General features: G+C 40.1%; 1 protein-coding gene across 11 annotated transcripts in view; it reads right to left on the reverse strand.

Annotated features, from left to right (window-relative positions):
* Positions 1 to 16,711, reverse strand: part of mical2b (microtubule associated monooxygenase, calponin and LIM domain containing 2b) — a 34,694-nt gene extending 17,983 nt beyond the window's left edge. For 9 of the 11 annotated variants that reach the window (XR_003670884.1, XR_003670885.1, XM_028407523.1 and 6 more), the window contains exons 1-9: positions 16,523 to 16,711; positions 6,034 to 6,404; positions 4,079 to 4,286; positions 3,068 to 3,184; positions 2,470 to 2,571; positions 1,696 to 1,851; positions 1,467 to 1,567; positions 331 to 588; positions 143 to 258 (exon numbers count right to left, since the gene is read on the reverse strand). Coding sequence is in view for 7 of the 11 variants with exons in the window: in XM_028407523.1 (XP_028263324.1) it covers positions 143 to 258; positions 331 to 588; positions 1,467 to 1,567; positions 1,696 to 1,851; positions 2,470 to 2,571; positions 3,068 to 3,184; positions 4,079 to 4,286; positions 6,034 to 6,297 (1,322 nt within the window). In the remaining 4 variants the exon portion in view is untranslated. Of the gene's footprint in view, positions 1 to 48; positions 259 to 330; positions 589 to 1,466; positions 1,568 to 1,695; positions 1,852 to 2,469; positions 2,572 to 3,067; positions 3,185 to 4,078; positions 4,287 to 6,033; positions 6,405 to 16,522 lie in introns of all 11 variants that reach the window. The other 2 variants (XR_003670886.1, XR_003670887.1) reach the window with 2 other exon arrangements.
* Positions 16,712 to 19,103: the final 2,392 nt, after the last annotated feature.

Here is a 19,103-nt window from a genome sequence, read left to right on the forward strand (position 1 = left end):
TGATTGCTGTGAAAACAGCATAAAAGATTTGGTGTAATATATACACACACAAGGCTGTTTGTTGTTATCCAGGGAAAATAAATTACAGAGCAGACTCCTCCTAAAGTTACAGGATGTGGGACATAAACGGAACATAAGGCACCTCTCAGCTAGTATCTCCAGGGGGCTCTTTCCCTGCGCCCAGCCCTTCACCATCCAAGCAGCGTCGAAGGCAGCAAGGAAACCCCGAGCACAACCTGTGCCCATGGGCCAAAAGGGCTGTAAGCAAAGAGCATGATGTGAATGTGGGCACAAGCATGTTGATACACAAATTAAAGAAATGTCACATACCTCCAGCAGACTGTCTCCCACCAGTGCAACCAGTAGCTGGTGTCCATGTTTCTCCCTGATCAAAGCAGCGTTCTCTGATGCGTACATGCTGGTGAAGTCAAACATGGCTACATCTGGCTGCCCATAATGATTGATGGCATAGTCCAGGGATGGCAGCTGGTAGTTTGTACCAAAGTCAGCAGCTTCGCGGGCGTACGAGAGCAGTGCTTCCTGGTTGACATTGTCAGCGCTCAGCAGTCGTTCTGTTTCAATGTAGTCCTGTGTGAAAAAGACAGGGGCAAGACAATCAGTCAATCAGTCAAATTAATCTATAAACTGAGTCACTAATCTGACCCTCACTAGTCACCGGCAAGCAGAGTGAGAAACATCATTACTCTTTTGTCTTTTATAAATAAAACTTTGTCAAAAGCAATAACTCCATGACTAATTCAGAAAGACGTTTTGGGATGAAATTAAATAGGTGAGCAATTATGAGTGAGGCCTCTGAAGTTTTGGCCACATGTGCGCATGCAGCTGACGCAGGGAGATTTCACTCAGCACTAATGGCCAATGTAAAATGAGAAGGAGACCACTGAGGGCAGGGTTTCAACACCAGTGTGTGAGTGTGTGTGTCTGTATCACTGTTGTTGTGGGGACTTTAAGTCTGTTTACACAGTCACACATGACCTGTTGTGCTTTTCGAAACAAAAAGAAACCCCTAAAGTAAAGTAAATCATTATATTTTAATGTGCGTGCTTTCATGTGATGGGTCTGGCTGGTGCTGCATTTGAGGGTTACCACCACTATAATATGATCCAATCTGATAACCTGATTTATATCTCTGCAGGGTGTGTGTGTGTGTGTGTGTGTGTGTAGGACATAGAAGGTAGGTGAGAGAGAGAGAAAGCATTTAATTAGAGCCCCATTCATCATCATCCCCAATGGAGACCAGTCACACACTGGTCTGGCGAGCACACACACACATTCCTGCCTTCGCAAGAAACATTTTGAGCCCCTACTTTAGGAACTGGCTATTAAATCCTATCCTATGATCCTATGTGCACGTTTCAAGTCAATTAAACATATCCATTGGCAACTGGAACACACAGTAATAGTAAGAGTCACAATGAGCAGTGTGTGCGCCTGAGTAAACTCACATTTAGGATGACCCCTTTGTCCAGCAGGCTCTGCTTTTTCGCAGTCATGACAAAGTAGTGGGTGTTGTCTTTGTAGTAAACAATGTTCTCCAGGTCAATGCCTGAAAACATGAGCATATTTACTTAACAGACGAGATGTAGTTAGAGTGTGAGAAGCAAACGGATAACGCTACTCAAACAAGACATCACACATTGATATTTGCAGCCGCCCTATCTTTTTCTAGCTTACCTGTCTCCTCTTTGAGATCCAGAAAGAACTTCTGGTTGAAGATGAAGGCCACGCCACTGATTTCTTCTACTTTGGCCTCCGCTGTGGTGTTCCTGTTGACAAAGTTAGCCGTTATAGCGATGGCTAACTTTCCACGAAACTCCTTGCGTCTGAAACCTGGCAAAAGAGAAACAGCAGAAGCAACGTTGTTGAAATAAGACTTTGTAAGATTTCAAAGTTCTCCACCGTTGTTCCCACATGCTACACAAAGGATAGGCTAAAGCATGTATTATTGTGTCAGAGCCTGTGAGGGTGTTTCCAGACTGTGATGCAAATGCAATAAAACACTAAACACTTTGTAAGAGTTTGTAAGAAGTCATGGAGGCACAAAACCATACAAGATGCCCGTTTAGCATGGCTATAATTGGTAACTGTAAAGCAAACATATCCACATCACAGTAAACCACACACACACTATTAATGTTTGGACAGAAAGCTAACAAAGCTCTCACACAGTTCATGAAGCAGGACACACAACACTGACCCCACACACTATTAAGCTTTCAGCTGAAGCCATGTCAACAGGAAATTCTTTACCCAGTCACTGAAAGCAGCTTTGCGACACCTCACCTCATTTCCAGTAAAAAATAAGTCACAGTTTGACTGCAGGGTAAATGTCCCGCTACAGATATGGGTCAATGACTAAATGTATCTAAGGTCTCATTTTTTTTTGAGCCAGCTGTCTACAATTACACCTGAGGACCACTGCTATGTGTAGTTCTGTTACTTTCTCACCATCTAATGTGTTTCTGCGTCCATCAGCTCCGATCACCACATCGAACTCAAAGTCTGACACAGGATGGCAGGACGGCCGAACCTCTGCTCGCCATCCAGGACCTGAAGGAGAACACCACAAACCATATATGTAGGAAATCTACACTGAGGACAGGATGACTGGTCACACACTAGTGAGTCTGATAAAGATGTGATATTAAAAAGCAGAGCTAAGAGGAACCCTTTCTTTCTTCTTCCCATTTCTTTTATATGATTAAATCCCCACTGCTGCACTGTAACTACAGTTTTGTGTCTCTATCCTCTCAGCCTGCAAATAATTTTTTCGTGTTCCCTGGAGTGTTAAAGTCCCAGCAGGATGTATCTGGGACACTTGGAATATTTTGGGACCCTTAGAAGAGACAGCTCTAGGAGAGCCACTGCCGTTCTTGCCGAGTTTGTTATAAATGTCGCCACTGCTTTCTGATTATTTCAGCATATGCTGTGTACAGTGGTCTTTCCATATATATACGGTAGCTCCGATATGCAGCCTGTATGTCACGGCCACAACTGCCACTTGTAGGAGGACTGACAAAAATAGGGTTCCTCTGATAAGACTTACTGTTGTCAGGCTGCTCCTCTGGTGGCTCCACAAGTTTGGCGAACTCCACGTTGACATGAATTTCCACTCCCAGGATCAGGCTCACTTTCAGCAGCATCAGCTGGAGCTGGCGTATACCTGGAGTTAAAACACAATACTATATAAAAAATGTACAGGTGGACAGAAAAGTGAATACAGAACCAAACAAAGTAAATAGTCTGCAATTACTGTGTATGGTGCTCACTAAATGTACTTAAAGTGCTTTGCATTTACCCATTCACACAAATCCCACCAATGCAACCATAAGAGGCAACTTTGGATTAAGAACCTTGACCAAGTATCAGAGTCTTCTTGTATCTACTGCTATATCACCATAGCCACAGCATTCTAAACCAGGCCTGACACCATTGCAGTAATCTATGATTCTAGTTTGATCCTAAATGTATTAGAGAGCAAGGATGGTCCAGCTCTCCCCAGAGCATTGAGCACACTTTTGAGATGGGATGTTTCCATCTTTCATGGTGTTAACATCTCTTGGTATCCTGCTGAAGAATACATTTACATTTTACTAAGATGCAAGAATCTCAAAGTTCTGCAGCACATATTTTCATGGCATCTGTTAAAGAAGGAAGACCAGCTGAAAAAACTAATCTCTGTGAAGAGATATTAATACATGACACCGTTACTAAAGCTGGAGAGGAACAAGTGCCAAAAGAAACATCCAGCTCTGCAGATATAGACAGCAGAAACAAACTGTAGAGAGTGGGTCTGCTGAGAAACCTCCTCTCTCAGAGGTTACAGAGACAACATACACTGTCAATGATATGATACACTGAAAAGATTGCATGTAAGCCACACATTTATCTGCATGGTTGTGATTTCTTACACATATACAAACACATACACACAACAGGACTTATTTACATTTATAGTTTCAGCAAATTTTGAATGTTACCTCTTTTATATTAGGATATGAAAAAACAGAGCAAGAACCCTACATAAAATGCCAAAAAAAACAAGATTCACACTCACTGATGTGGTCGATGGAGCCAGCGCAGAACTTGCCATAGAATTTCTTGGCCCCAAGTCCCCTGAGGTCATGAATTGTGTAGGGCCACAGGTGGAGCACATTGTTCCTGGAGAAGGTGTCCCTCTTTTCAATCACCACCACCTTGCAGCCCAGCAGACTCAGCTCAATGGCTGTCCGCAGTCCACATGGACCCCCACCGATGATCAGACACTGAAAGTATGTTACAGAAAAGACAACGATGAGGGGGGAGGAGATAAAGGATGAGGTAATATTATTTTGGACTGCAGCAAAGGTACCTGAGGAATATCAATAGTATGTCTAGGTGTTTTATATTTAAATACATAAACCTTTAAAACAAGTCTGAAGTGGATGACACTTCAATTTGACTTACATTGTGAAATAACAGAGCATCGGAGGTTGTAATTCATTCCTATCCCATCCCAGCTATCATTTTTAACAAGCAGCAGGCGGCTGTCTCTTGTGTTAGAAGTCTGATAAATCCACTGCATACAATGTCAGAAATGTTACAGAAATAATCAAAATGCCAAATCTTGAGCCTAATTTTGATTATAGATACACAGTCTTAGAAGCCCACCCAGCTGTAGGTCCGGCATCATACTCCAAATAGGAGTTTCCCCTGAAAAAATGTCTGGAAAAATAGTTTAGCTGTTATTTTTGGCCAACCCTCCACCCAACCCTTCTGTGTTAATCTTCTCTGTGAGTCTCTGGTCTCCTTCCACTTTGGACGTCTTATCTTTTCCTTCAGATATAAGGTTTTTCCAACAAGAATATGGTCAGATAACACAACATGATAAAATACCAAACATAAGACTGTACCATATGAAATCCAATACTGTGTTTGTGCCTCAGTGTACATAATTTTAATGCAGTTAGACTGCAGTCACCCTGTCACAAGGTTTCCCTAACAACTTATGCTACTTGATCCATAAATTATGCTAACTACATTGTCATTGTATTTGAACAGTTAATTCCTCTTTTTAGATTACTTTAATGGAATTAATTATTTGCATATAATTACAGACATTTAGAACATTTTTTTAACAAATCCACACTGGCAGAAGTCCAAATTGAACACACTAAGCTTTTATTAAAGGATTTAAGGAACCATTTAAAAAGTATGTTCTACACAGAGCACAGAAAAGGACAGGATGAATAGATCCTTAGTTTTTTTATCTGATCAGTTCCAAAACACATTACACAATGTTTCTATGCAAGTACTAAGATTGTTTATTAATGGATACAGTTTAGGCCCCTTTGAGTCACATTGCAGTGTGCCAAGCCGTGAACATGTTCCCTCTGTTGACCTGCAGCGCCAATGTGGTCTCCTCACTTAAGCCAAAGCTGTGTCTTGTGCTTAACTGATGATTTTACACGTGTAAATTTAAGCACACTGGTGACTACAGAGAAAAGGTTTGTTGTGTGCTCAGCTCTGAGAAATTTGTTCCAGAATTTCTGCAGTTTGAAGCTCAGGTCACTCTCACATTCCTGTTCACATCAGACTTACTTTACTGCCTAATGAGCTGTGTTAAGTCACAATGGATCAAACTTATTCACATGAAAACCTTTTATTTTGTAAAGCAACTGAAGGAAACGCTGTCACACAACTAGTAGAACTCAAACTTAGTAATGTTACTTTTCACATTTAAAAAGCAGATTCTCTTCTTTTGCTGCATTCCAATACATTTTTTGTTGTTGAGATCAAGTTCAGAAAACTTGTGATCATACATGATGTCATGACTGATCTCTGGTAAAGTCTGATCCACTATACAAGTATAGTTTGGCATGAGTAAAAATCATATTATATAAATTAAAGAAACTTACTGGTCATGCCTTGGCTAACTTGTTTGCCGACACAGGGAGCAGGAGAAACAGCAGACAGACCAGAACGAAACATGGAAAACTACTTTTACACCATCTACTTGGCTTCAGTACTTACCCTGGTGCCTTTGCATGCTTTATTCTGGTTGTAGACCTTCTGCTGCGCCCTTTTGTCCAGTTTGGTCCAGAGAGCTTTGACCTTCCATGAGCTGACAGCGGCCTTCAGTGAACTGTAAAAGTTGCTGTAGTCTAGAGGGTCCAGCTCCAGCTGCCTGCAGAGGATGCTGAAGGCCTGCAGAGTCCCTTTACAGGTCGAGGCCTGGACAAAGTTCTCAAATAGCTGGCTGGCCTGAGCCGTACGCTCATCCTCTGTCTCACCCATTAACGCTTATCGTAACTGGCGTTCCAATTTCCTCTAAGACTTGCTCTTGTCTTGTCCCCTTCCACACTGGACTTCTAGCACGTGTGTGCTGCTGTGCTCAGCTTCTTCTAAAAGGCAAAAAAAGATTTTATGTTAGAAAGACCAGCACAGGCTCAGTTAGCATTGCTAACATGTTTTTGCCATCTGTTAAGAGAATGAATGTACTATGATCACTTTACAACTTATCCTAACAACCGTTTGTTTATATGTTTCAATTTAGTGTTTTATTACATTTGCGTCACAGGCTGGAAACACTCTCACAAGCCATGACACAATAATACATGCTTTTGCCTATCCTTTGTGTAGCATGTGGAACAACAGTGGAAAACTTTGAAATCATATAAAGGAAGGGTCACATTCCAAATGTAAGGAATAGCTGGAGCATGCACCGGAAAAAACCTGCAGAGGTCAATGTGTTGCCTCATATAGCCGGAGGGTCACACACATGCATTTCTCTGCATCCAGCCAACATTCACAACAACACTGCAGGGTTCAAACAGTCATTCATTAAGATGTGCACATTTTTTCCTTCTCTGCAACACAGATATTTTCCTCCTCCAGCTCTACTGAATGCCTGATAGGATTATGACCAAGCATGCTCTTGGAGGGGTTCAGCTAGACGGTCATGGGAGAAACTTTACCCCATTATAGCAGCAGGAATACACAAAAGATTTTTACAGTCACAATCACATGTGGTCAGCAACTTCGTGGACAAAATGCAGATTAATCAACCTAAAAATGAAACAGAACTATGCCTTTTGTCCCTGACCTACAAGCCTACTGACCTACAAACTATGACTCATGAGGAGTAAAACATCACTTCTTCTGTTCCATAATGCTCTTTTCACCCTGTTCACACATGACTGTTCTGCCATTCATTCCACAAACATGGTTGTGAAATTTGCAGATGACACCACCGTAGTGGGTCTCACATCAAACAATGATGAGACTCACTACAGAGAGGAGATCCAGCACCTCACAGGATGGTGTTCAGACAACAACCTTGTCCTGAACACTAGCAAGACCAAGGAGGTCATTGTGGACTTTAGGAGATCCAGGAGGATGGAACATATCCCTCTCCTCATTCATGGGGAGGAGGTGGAGTGGGTGGACAACATCAAATTCCTGGGCATCCATATCACATCTGACCTGTCTTGGTCCATGCACACGTCCCACCTGATGAAGAAGGCCCAACAAAGGCTCTTCTTCCTCAGGAAGCTCAAGAGGACTGGACTCTCTCCTCAGCTCCTGACAAACTTCTACAGGGTCACAATAGAAAGCATCCTCTGAGTGCAACGGTGTGGTACGGGAGCTGCACTGCACAGGACAGGAAGGACTTGGCCCGGGTGGTGAAGACAGCACAGGGGATTGTGGGGAGTCCTCTCCCACAGCTGGACTCCATATACAACAGCAGGATTCAAAGGAGGGCTGGTCGTATAGCTGCAGACCCCACCCACCCAGGACACACTACACTACAAAACTGTTTGTACCTCTTCCCTCTGGAAAGAGGTACAGGAGCATCAGAACTCACACCAACAGACTGAGACACAGATTCTTCCCCAGAGCTGTGAACTCCATCACACAACTTCCCCATACACGTCCCACCCACCCAAAGACTGAGCAATACGTTTGTACACAGACACAGACTGTACATTTAAACATTAATATGCTGCAATATATTCATACTGGTCACTTAAAAAAAGTTAATTTGCACTGTTAGCTTACTACTTTTATTCTTTATTCTATTTTATATTTATTTAGATATATTTTGCCTTTTTTTTTCATTCCATATGTGCTTTACGCCAAGAGCTGCTAAACAAAATTTCATTGTGCCGTGCGTAATGACAATAAAGATTCTTGATTCTTGATCATGGACATTCTTCTGATTCCTGCTTACTTTGCACATATCTTATTTGATTAGTCAACTAATCCTAATCTATTAAAAGAGGTTTAAATAAAAACAAAAGTTTTTTTTACATCACAACTTACACTACATCACTCTAAATGACATTTAAAATGCTTTCATCATACATTTTCAACTTCACTGCTCCTGCTTCTGTATATGAATAGGACAATGTTATTTGTTAGTAAAATGTGGGCCCATGAGCATTGCATTGGAGAATTCCAAGTTTCAAGCACTAGCCAACCATATAACACTTATGCATATGTTAATGCACTATCAAGGACCAATATCTTTGTCTGCAGTTGGTTGTTTTTGCTTCACGATCATGTCAACCACTGATAGGACAAGCTACGACTTTCTGTGCAGAAAAATGATGTTTAAAAAAACATCCAGGGCCTTTCGGGGTCTAGCTCTAATAGTGATTCAATCCCCATAGATCCATTTAAAAACAGACAAAGTTACAGCAGAAATAAACATGCTTACATGCAATACCTACTGCAAAACACAGATTCAGGTGCTATAAAGCAGTCCCCTTTACTGAATGAAAGTTTTCACAGTCAATTGAGTTTAACTGCTTAAAGAATACTGAATACTATATTTCCAATGCAAGATATTTATTTACAGCTGCATATTTTAGTGTGCAGGACACATTTCGAGTTAAAGGAGTTTTTTTACATGTTCTTATCTATTAGATCTCTGCTGTTGCCAAGCATTTCCTGGATAACATCTCTGTCAAAGTTAAGTATCAGATCCTGATTGCTGGAAGCCTCTCAGCATTATTCTCACTATTACAGTCACGGAATCTGCTGTCCTGGAGGAGTTGAGAGGGGTTATATTTCTCCCACACACACACAGATAGCAGTCTGCATGCACACGTGCACAAATGCATGGAACGCATGCACACAGTGTTCAACGAGCATGAAACTAAATCACCTGAAAACCTGTGTGCGTCATGGTAAGGGAAAGTGCATGCTGTTCAAGGACTGCACCTGGCTGTTCCGTTATTTTGACACAGTCATATATCTCACACTCTCCAAGAAATGCACGCTTTCCTTTTAAGTCCTTGAGTGGCCCAGAGGGGGTCTTGGATTTCTGCTATCTAACAGTAGCCTCTCGATTACTACTGCCAGCCTCCAAACGCATACATGCACACTGTTTCAAGTCCTGCCAAGATTTTTAAAAATTTTCCAAAGCTTTTTCCTGCCTTTCCACACAAGTGACTGAAGACTGTACATGGATACAAGGAAACATAATGAATTTGCATGGAAACGGCATCCTGGTATCAGCTCAGAGACTAACTGCCCTACTTGTGTTTGGCTCAAATGACCAGACACCATAAACTGCAGCTCCCACTCCTACAACTAGGTCAAGAAAAATGCACAGTAATGTGTGCATGAAGGGTTATGGGAGAGATCATGACCTTGGAAGCTGCACTGTGTATAACCACATCTGGCAGGGTGCATTCTGGGAGTCTTGATGCAGGAAGTGGTTAACTTGTTATCTCCTTCCACATTTGTGAGTGGGTCAGAATATCTTCACATCAGTCTGTCATTTCCAGGCATGTTTGTAGGCAGAGATCAACATTCCTGTTTTCCACTGTGCTTTTTAGTTTTACTTCTATTCCACAGAAAATACGATATAGGGTATTGTGATTCAACAGAAACAACAACTTTATTTATTGTATTTTAGTACTTTGATAATGCCGCTGTGATGTTAATGGGTTGACCAATCTTGCTGAATATCTCTGGAACAATTCGACAGAATTACATCAAATTTGGTTATCGAAAGTAAAATTCACTGTGACATATTTTTGGCCATAATTAAAGAATTCATACAGTAGCTATGAATTAATGTACACACATAACTAAAGGGGGCCCTCTTTCGCAGTTACTATTTCTGACAGACATGACAACAAGGACATGTCTTCTGCTACTCATAAGCTTAGTAACTTTGCTGTTACTGAGAAACAGATCTCACCAAGAAAACATCAGCAGTGGTCAAACTGAGAAACTGATCACAGATATTGATTGAGCATTTTACATTGCTATGCCCTTCCGTGTGGTTGTGTGAATATAATTTCAGGTCGGGGCAAGACACATTACCATGGTAGCCAATAAAACTTTGTTGAGAGAACATTGAGAAATGAGCTTAAAATGAAAGTGATCGAGTAATAGATGAGTCGCATAGGGCTGAGGTAAAAATAAATAAATAATGACGATGTGCGCTAACATACAGCTGCTTGGGATCTGCAGTTGTTATAGTTGTGGATTTCTCAGATGAAGTTTTTTTTAAATATTCAATCTTGGACAAAGCACAGCGCTGTCAGAGGTCACAGATTTTTGTCTGATAATCAATCAGGAATATAGCAAAACAGTTGTGTAAAGTCAACTGCCAGTGCCTGAGTGTTTGCACATGTCTGAGAGAGGGATCAAATCTGAGTCAACAGGTTCCTGCCCAGACAGACACATTTACAGACAGAGAGAGGGAGAAGGAAAACACAATGAGACAAGATATAAAAAAAAATTCTGCAGAAAGGGAGAGGGACACCAGACAAAGACTGGTAGTGATAGGTTCAGAGTGCATTAGATTCTTTAGTTACGAAATTTGTGGAATCTAAATGTGATCATAGCTTGCACAGGGCTATGCTAAGAGATGTGCTGCTTCCAAATGTGATGTTGATTAGCTCCAGCAGCAGTGATTTGTTCTGAAAACATCAACTATGAACAGCTGAAATGTCAAATAATTGAAGTTTGGACCTGCTGTCTTCTCAGAAACATATCTGACAAAATTGAAAGACCAGAAAGACAGCTCATTCATGTCTGTAATAATAATCTATCAATTTTAAAAATTCAACTCTGAGACATTATCCCTCAACACAATATGTAAAACAAGAATGCGTCTTTCATCTGTCCCCTAAATCGCATCGCATCCTTCATCCATGGCTTTGGATCAGTGTTATGACAATAGATTTGGTCCATCATAAAAACTATTTCAGTATGGTGATCCACATAACATTGACCTCAAACCCATTTTATTCCTGATCTAGAAACAAAGAAAAATATCATTGACCAATAACTAGATGTTTCCACAGCCATCAGTATTATATATCAGCTGACATTTAAACTACTTGCAGTGCACACTGAACTGATTTCTGCTTCAGTTGAAATTTTGCCTCTTATACTGGATTCAGATTAAATTAGCCTGACCTAAAGAGACATTTATGTTGAGCCCAAATGATGGCCCCAAATACAAGACCTTTTTTTTCCTTTTTCCCATTTTATGATGTATACATCCTCCTTAATCCATTTCTAAACAAGCATACAATGATTAGAAAGTCAACACTGCCTGAACTGCTAAAAGACTTTCCAGAAGGGAAACTTGTGCATGGATATCTTTAAACTCCATCACACTGGTCCACAGCTGAAAGAGACACACCCATACTTAACTGGCCGATAAGGGCTCTAAGTGGGCCAAATGCCCCATCGGCAACATATTTGGTATTCCCTTAGTGGAGGACCACATCACAGTAAAGTGGGTTATTAATGCAAAAGTGCAGAAAACAGAAGGTGGCGTTGGTGGCATGTCCTCCACTTTAACCGCTCATTTTTCCCACATCATTCTGCACATGACCCCACAGGATTATATACTGTATAGAATCAGTGGCTAGTCTTAAAGTAATCAACTTTAATCAACCAAGTCTCAAATGAGCTGCCTTTTATTCTGTGATGAAGGCAAAAACTGTAAAGAATTGTAATGCAGCCATAAGACAAACACCCAAGTCACATCCACATGCTAGTGTTATGGACCTACTGGTTTTACTTTAACTGGTAGTAATTAGTGTGTGTCCTGTGCTATAGTTTGTGTTTCATCAAGTTGTCACATGCATATCCGATTTATCTGTTGAATCCCAGTTGAGTGAATCAGTCATGGACATGAAATACTTGTTCTGGTAAAACCTTTTCTGACTGCTACACATAATTACAGAACGAGCTGAAGAGAGGGGATAAACAACACTTTCACAACACAGGTCAAAAGAAGGAAGAATGAGGAAAAGGGAAGAAAGATTTGCATCTACTCTGGCAGTCTGATATGTAAATGTCAGAGTAGTTCAAAACAAAATTCAAATACAGGGAAATCACGTCAGTTTTTCTCTCACACATGCAGAAAGCTTAGTGGAAGTATAAGCCATGATGATGTTGACCACATCTACCCCGAAATGCCAATGCTACACATAAACAATAATAGCAACACAATACAAACTTCCACTAGATAAAAAAGTTTGATGTGTGTGACCTTTCAGAAAAAGAACAAAATGCAAATTATAATACTTCAAAACACACAGTCGGGTCAAACAGTACAGTATATTATATAAGGCATGTAAACTTTCTATTCACCACAGCCAGAGGCAGCGGCTAAAACAAACACGACAGTAATGGGATTTTTTTATCCCATTACTGTCATCTTAACAGCAGCAGAGAAGTGGGACACATTACATCAATGTTCTGTATCCAAATGTAACTCACACTTCCTGATTCTAGTACACGCTTTCCCACCTGACAAGACCTGCACCAGGTATTGTCAGGTATTTACCTCTTCAAAGCAGATGTGGAAAAAGCTCCAAGTTTGTAAACTATCAACATGTACAGGATTCAGAATCAAACTCCCTGTAGACCAAGTGTGAAAGCACTGTGAGACATTATCCCTCTGGATTTAAGTGTAGTTAAATCAGACATCAAACTGGTAAAAATACAAAAAATAAACATAAATACATACCTATTGTATGACCATCAATGAACTTGAACAAATCCACCAAGAATGCATTAGTATTTGTACATACCACAAAGTGAGGATCAGTAGAGCATCCAAGAAGAGGCAAGATAACAGCAGAGGTACACAAGAGTGCATCAGCTACCTGAATGACACTTAAACATTCCTTTTAGGGATTGATTCTATTTCTTTGAATGCTCTTTTTTCTTATAAGGGCAAAGTGTTGATTGGCATTCCTTGGTACAAAGGTTAAACTGGAGCATAGGGCAGTGTCCAATCATCGGGTAAACACTAAAGGCAACATGGCTCTAAATGTAAAGGGTTAGCAACAAGGCCTACATTCACAATCACTGTTGATCACTAGCGGTTTGTAATGATGTCAGTAGTTTCATTGATAATGGACTAAAGACAGATTCACAATTTACTAGAACGTTTTTTTTAAAGGTTTAAGTAGATTCTAATATGGTATTTTCTTCCAAGCCCTATTTCATCCATTCCTACCTTAATCTATGTCTACGCCAAATCCCTGTCTGAAACTTTTGGGGATTAGATAGGATCTTACATATGAGTCAAGCTTGACTTTGCTTCTCTTACAACACAAACTACTGAACACCATATGTTTTTGTCATACTGATACAAGGTTTAATTGGTTAATGTGAGCCCTGAAATCAAACCCTTAATCCTCACAGCATTAACACAGTACACTGTAGACGGACAGGGCTGGATTACACATACAACGTGCTAGTTGTGCTCACATTGTGGAGTAACTGAAGACAAAATTACAGCAAATTGTTTGCAGCAACAAACCATTTGTTTATACTAGCATCCACAGATACAATAGCACAATTGCTATTTTGTCTGAATACAGAAAAACTACATGGTAACTACTCCAGCCATTACTGGTGGTTGTTGCTCAGCTTTTCAATGCAGTAGACTGTCTAGACTCTTCTGTTGATTTAGATTACATTTAAGACCCCAATTTATGGAGCAGGATTTGGAACAATGTGTCCTCAAAAGGTATAAGATTTTGCAGGCTAATAGGAATTAGACCAGTGGTCTGCTTGTGTGCAATATGCTGGCCCTCTCAAACTAGCTACGAGGCTCTCTCTGTTTCCAGACTGCAATCATCCCTAACCAAACACCTCTGAACTGTAACTGAAAAGAAATGTACTCGCTCTGGGCTTCTGATATGACAGTCCAAATGTCAACAGGAATAAAAGCTGTTTCAGTCATCCCACAACAACACATTTTGGTTCCTAACCGTTAGAAAACACATTAGAACTTAACTTGGCCTTTCTCCTCTGACAGCCATTAATTACTCAGCCAGTAACAGTGACACTCGACTCCCTGGTGTATTTTTGTCTTGTTGCTTCTCCCTCTGAGCTGATACATGCAGTGACAGCCCCTTATAAGTCAAGTACTTCATATACAGGAAGTGACAGCTTCTGCTGTGGCTTTTTTTTCCTTTTCCCTCACTGGCATCATGGCACAGATAAGTAGGAAAAGCCAGCATGAAATTGACTGAGATTAACATCTGAAGTATGGGCTGTAAGAAGGGAAGATGAAAGCAAACGTAGAAAAAAAAATCCACAGACAATTGTTGGAAGATTTGGTTCAATTACAGTTTAGAAATACAAACAGGAGCCTCTTACCAGACATGGAAATCAAAATGATGAAAAACAAACTATGACACCACTCAAACCGACCAAGAAACAAAAGGATATACTGCAAAATGAAATCCTTCATGTAATGGAGTTTTTTCATTGGTTTTTGGTTATATGCCTCAACAAAGGTCTGTGGATATTTTAAAATACAACACTGATTGTATGCCTAAGGTTGCTCAATGAGACTACAAGGTAATCATAGAACATCATCACACCAAACAGGTCGACAGTTTGATGCCAACTTATGGGTTGCAAAAATACATTGTTCTCTACTTACTATATTAACTCACTGTTCAATAGTGTGTAAAGTGTAGGTTTGTCCTAAAATCCTTCAAATTTGAGAAAAAAATGAATATTTTTTTTCAAATTATGTTTCTTTGTATGCTGCTTCGTTATGCTGGTATTTGAATACGGGCTGGCTGCAGTGTTTTAAATGCTAAATAATGTTTGCATCATGTAGACATCAACAGTTCTATGCTGAAAATGTAAACAATAAAAAAATGTGACAGTTTGTCAATATATTTCCAGTAAACATTGGTTTTACTTTTGGCAAACAGCAGACCATAATATCATTGAAGATAGTCAGAATTAAGTCTTGAATATAATTTAATTGCTTCACTTTCACCCATAATAGTGAAAAAACAGCAGCTCCTAAGTATTGAGCCTTTTCTTTGCTGTCACGTAACAGGGATTTTACCAGTTCTTGGACCTCTGAACCTTTAGCAGTTTATGCTGATACAGATTTTTACCTTAAGCAATTGTAAGCTACTTGCAACAATTGCTCTCTCAATGCTTATCCACGTCATATCTGTACTGTATGCAAATGAATCTAGGCATAATACAGAGTATATTAATGGTGCAGACCAACTACAGTAAACAGCCTCTAATTCATAAGGTTGTGTGGAGAAAAATAAAAGTGTGGGCACACTTATTTGTTTGGAGATTCTAATGAGGATAATCCAATTTTACTAGTGTGCAAACTGAGTGAAAGTTTATCCCACTACTGAAACATTATTCCACAACAAGTGGGGGTTATAAAATGAGACGAGCCTTAATGCCTGACTGGATTTCACATATTGGAGGATGCACAGCCACCTGCTACTGTTACTCCCTGCGTGAAGCTACAGCTGCAGGTCCAAGGAGAAACTTGTATACAACTTGAACTCAATGATACACAAAATTGTACTGCTGAAACTGCTCGTTGTGGGCTGGCAATGAAGCATGTTTGTAGGCAAACCCATTAGTTAGCTTCACTGGTTCCCCCTAATAAAGACCCAATGGGATTTCTTAATTTCTGCAACACTCTATGGCCACAATATACACATATAATACAATGTGTCCGCTTTTAACGTTGTAATTTCAGTTGTTTTAAAATCAATACAGTCAAGAGGGTCGGAGGCTACTCTAAGCTACGTTTGGTAATTTTAAGCTAGTAAGTTTACAAATGGCTAATTTTCTTCTTTCCACGGTCTAATCAAGATTTAGCTTTGTATTTATTAATTTACTCGTGAATATTATTAATTACGAATATTATTTGACAATGAAGATGAGTTAAAGTACCTGCTTGACACGACGTCATTAGACTTGTTTAAAATATATTGAATAATGTGATTGTCGGGTGGAGCTGCATTTGTTTGTTGCCTGTCGACGTCACCTGTTACAACGTCTAAGTTACATCTAATTGTAAATAATTCACTCAGTGGCTTCAGAAAAACGTTACACGCAGACAAAGCAAAATATTTTCCCTTGCGCTGTGAGCAGACAGTCAGATATGAAGCATTTCAAAATAACACCGCCGATAATCGCTCAGACACGCACTCACGCTGAATAAGTGCGTCTGTCAGCTACTTACAGCGCAAAGTCCATTTAAACAAACCGATGAAAAGGCAGCAGTCCCACTGGAGCCCTGCGGAGCTTCAACACTGTATGTCGCCCGTGGAAGTCACGAACTGTCCGCAGTGGCCAGTTAACACGTTAACGTCAGTAGAGCGGTCCTCTTTCAGCGACCTGCTCCTCACATGATCGCCGCCGTGTGTCTGCCGGTGTCCGCACACCGAGACTTGAAGACTCACTTCAAAACCGCTCAAAGCAAAACTCTACTTCCGGTTTGTATTTTTCTACAATAAAACTCTATCTTAACTACTGCTACTACTAACAATAATAATAATAATCATCGTCATCATCATATTCATAATAGTAAAAAGGGACTACGCAGTAGCCTATAAGTCTTTATTTTTTACTGTCCATATCGCTAATGGTTGTTAAAGATCTTATTTTTTTTGTTTTTAATTTGTATTTTTTATCTCTGAATTCGTCTGAATTTAGTAACTTCACGAAACATATACAATTTCATTTTGTCTGTTATGCTGTACAATTCGTCTTTAACTCTAAAGCTTTTATTCTGAAATTTAATTGTGTGGTAGTGTTGTAGTCAGCTTGATCCAGCCGCTAAAGAAACATCCAATAAGATCCTGAGCCTTAAAAAGTAGATTTTCTATGTGAAGGATAAGAAGTTACATTCTTAAAGAATCAGTCTGCAGCCACCTCATTTCTACCTGGAACAGTGTTCAATAGTGATTATAAATAGTGAGCAGGTTCCATGTTTCTCCAAAAACACTGGTGATAAAGAACACTGTAAGTGAGCTACATATCTTGAAAAGCAGCATACATGTCTGTCTGACAGCTGCTTGCTCTTTCTGTTGTGGGTTTGATCTTAAACCTCCTGTCTGTGGTTTCTGAGGTGGGTACATCTGTCCACCTGAAGACCTCAAAGTCACAGGATCAGACATCAGAGACTTCACTGGCTGAACTCTGACCTCCACTTAGTTCAATTCCAAGCAGCATTTTAGAATCAGTGAAAAGAAAAACTTACTGTGAAATATCATTTTTATAACCCATCACTTTTTTCTATTTTAAATTCAGATTTATTGCACTGCTATGATTTAAACATATCCCTGTTTCCAAACAGCTGGAACACTGTACATACATTACTTGTTTTTCAATAGCCTGAGTAAAGATACACAAACGTCCTCTCTTCTGAACAAAGGGGCTGTGCTTCCCCCACGTGGTGGAGCACTGCTACAACATCCAATGAAATCCAAAAAAGTTTATTTTCACAAATTTCTGATCCTTTTTTTTTTTTTTTTTTTTAAAGGTGAAATCAAAGCACTAACAGATAAGAGCGGTGGATGCTGCTCTTGGACCAAAGTGATGCAGGTAGCTGGACCTGCAGTATGAACAACAGATGAAGACTTTGTGCTCCTCCCAGACAGGAAGATAACAGAAGAGGAACATTCCAATGAGTAGTGGCCTACTCTACTCATTAAATAAACTCAGTTTGATTCTTTAAACTGCACTTCTGTCTGTCTTCACTGTCTAGATATGATGTGTGTGAGGAGCTTTCCAAACACATTAACCCAAAAACATCATTTATCTCTGAGTCATTTTATTTTATAAATAATGTATACTCCACAACAAATAGACACAGTTTTACACATTTCATTCATATTTCATATTCATTATGTGGTTTAATAAAGAAGCCTTTGGTGTAAATAAATTAAGACTGACCATTCATTAAAAATGGCTTCTCATGTGTTGTGTCCACAGAAAATGTAAGGATGAAATATGGCTGAAAGACAACATAACAGACCTCAGCTTGACACTATTGTGTGTCACACTTTGTTTTTCTCTGTTCAGATCTTTTGCAGGTGATGATTGTCACAAATTCATTTGATGATATGCAACATTGAGAAACTAATTACCTTCATGACTCTTGAAATGATGACATCTTAAGTATCATTTTGTAGTGTTTTACTAAATTCACAAATCAACCTGACATGCATATTTTAGGAATGTGGGGGAAAACCGGAGAACCCGGAGGAAAACCCACCTGTCACGTGGAGAGCATGTAAACTCCACACAGAAAGAGGCCGCAGACAGCTTACTGACCTTCTTCCTGAGAGGCACAGTGCTTACCACTGCACCGTCGTGCCAGCCAAAGTTTGATGTTGTCCAGACGACCAGCTGTTGTGGAGCATCTGGACAGCACCTGTCCTTGGAGCCTGCACACAAATGTAGAGATTTAGTTTGTAAACAGTCTGAACAATTACAGGAAGAACAAATCTGAGGAGCATGAAAAGCCTGATAACCCACGACATGTGACCCAGGACACTCTTCATCCTGTTGGTGGCTGGAGGCTGGATAGAGGTGTATTCTCTCTTTACACACTGAGTGGACTGCTTTGGTGCTGTAAGAAACACCATCAACATACAGTCAGTGCTGTTAGCTTTAGCTTCTCACTACTTCTTCTGTGGTCTTACTGATGGGATTACTTACAGAGCCCACTGATACACAGGTCATCACTCCTCTCCAGCTGGTCCTGTGGTCCTCCATCCTTCTCTTCTGGTCTTCTGTCATCATGGGAATCCTGAGTG

The sequence above is a fragment of the Parambassis ranga genome, chromosome 6 (assembly GCF_900634625.1).
Source record: "Parambassis ranga chromosome 6, fParRan2.1, whole genome shotgun sequence".
NCBI lineage: Eukaryota > Metazoa > Chordata > Actinopteri > Ambassidae > Parambassis > Parambassis ranga.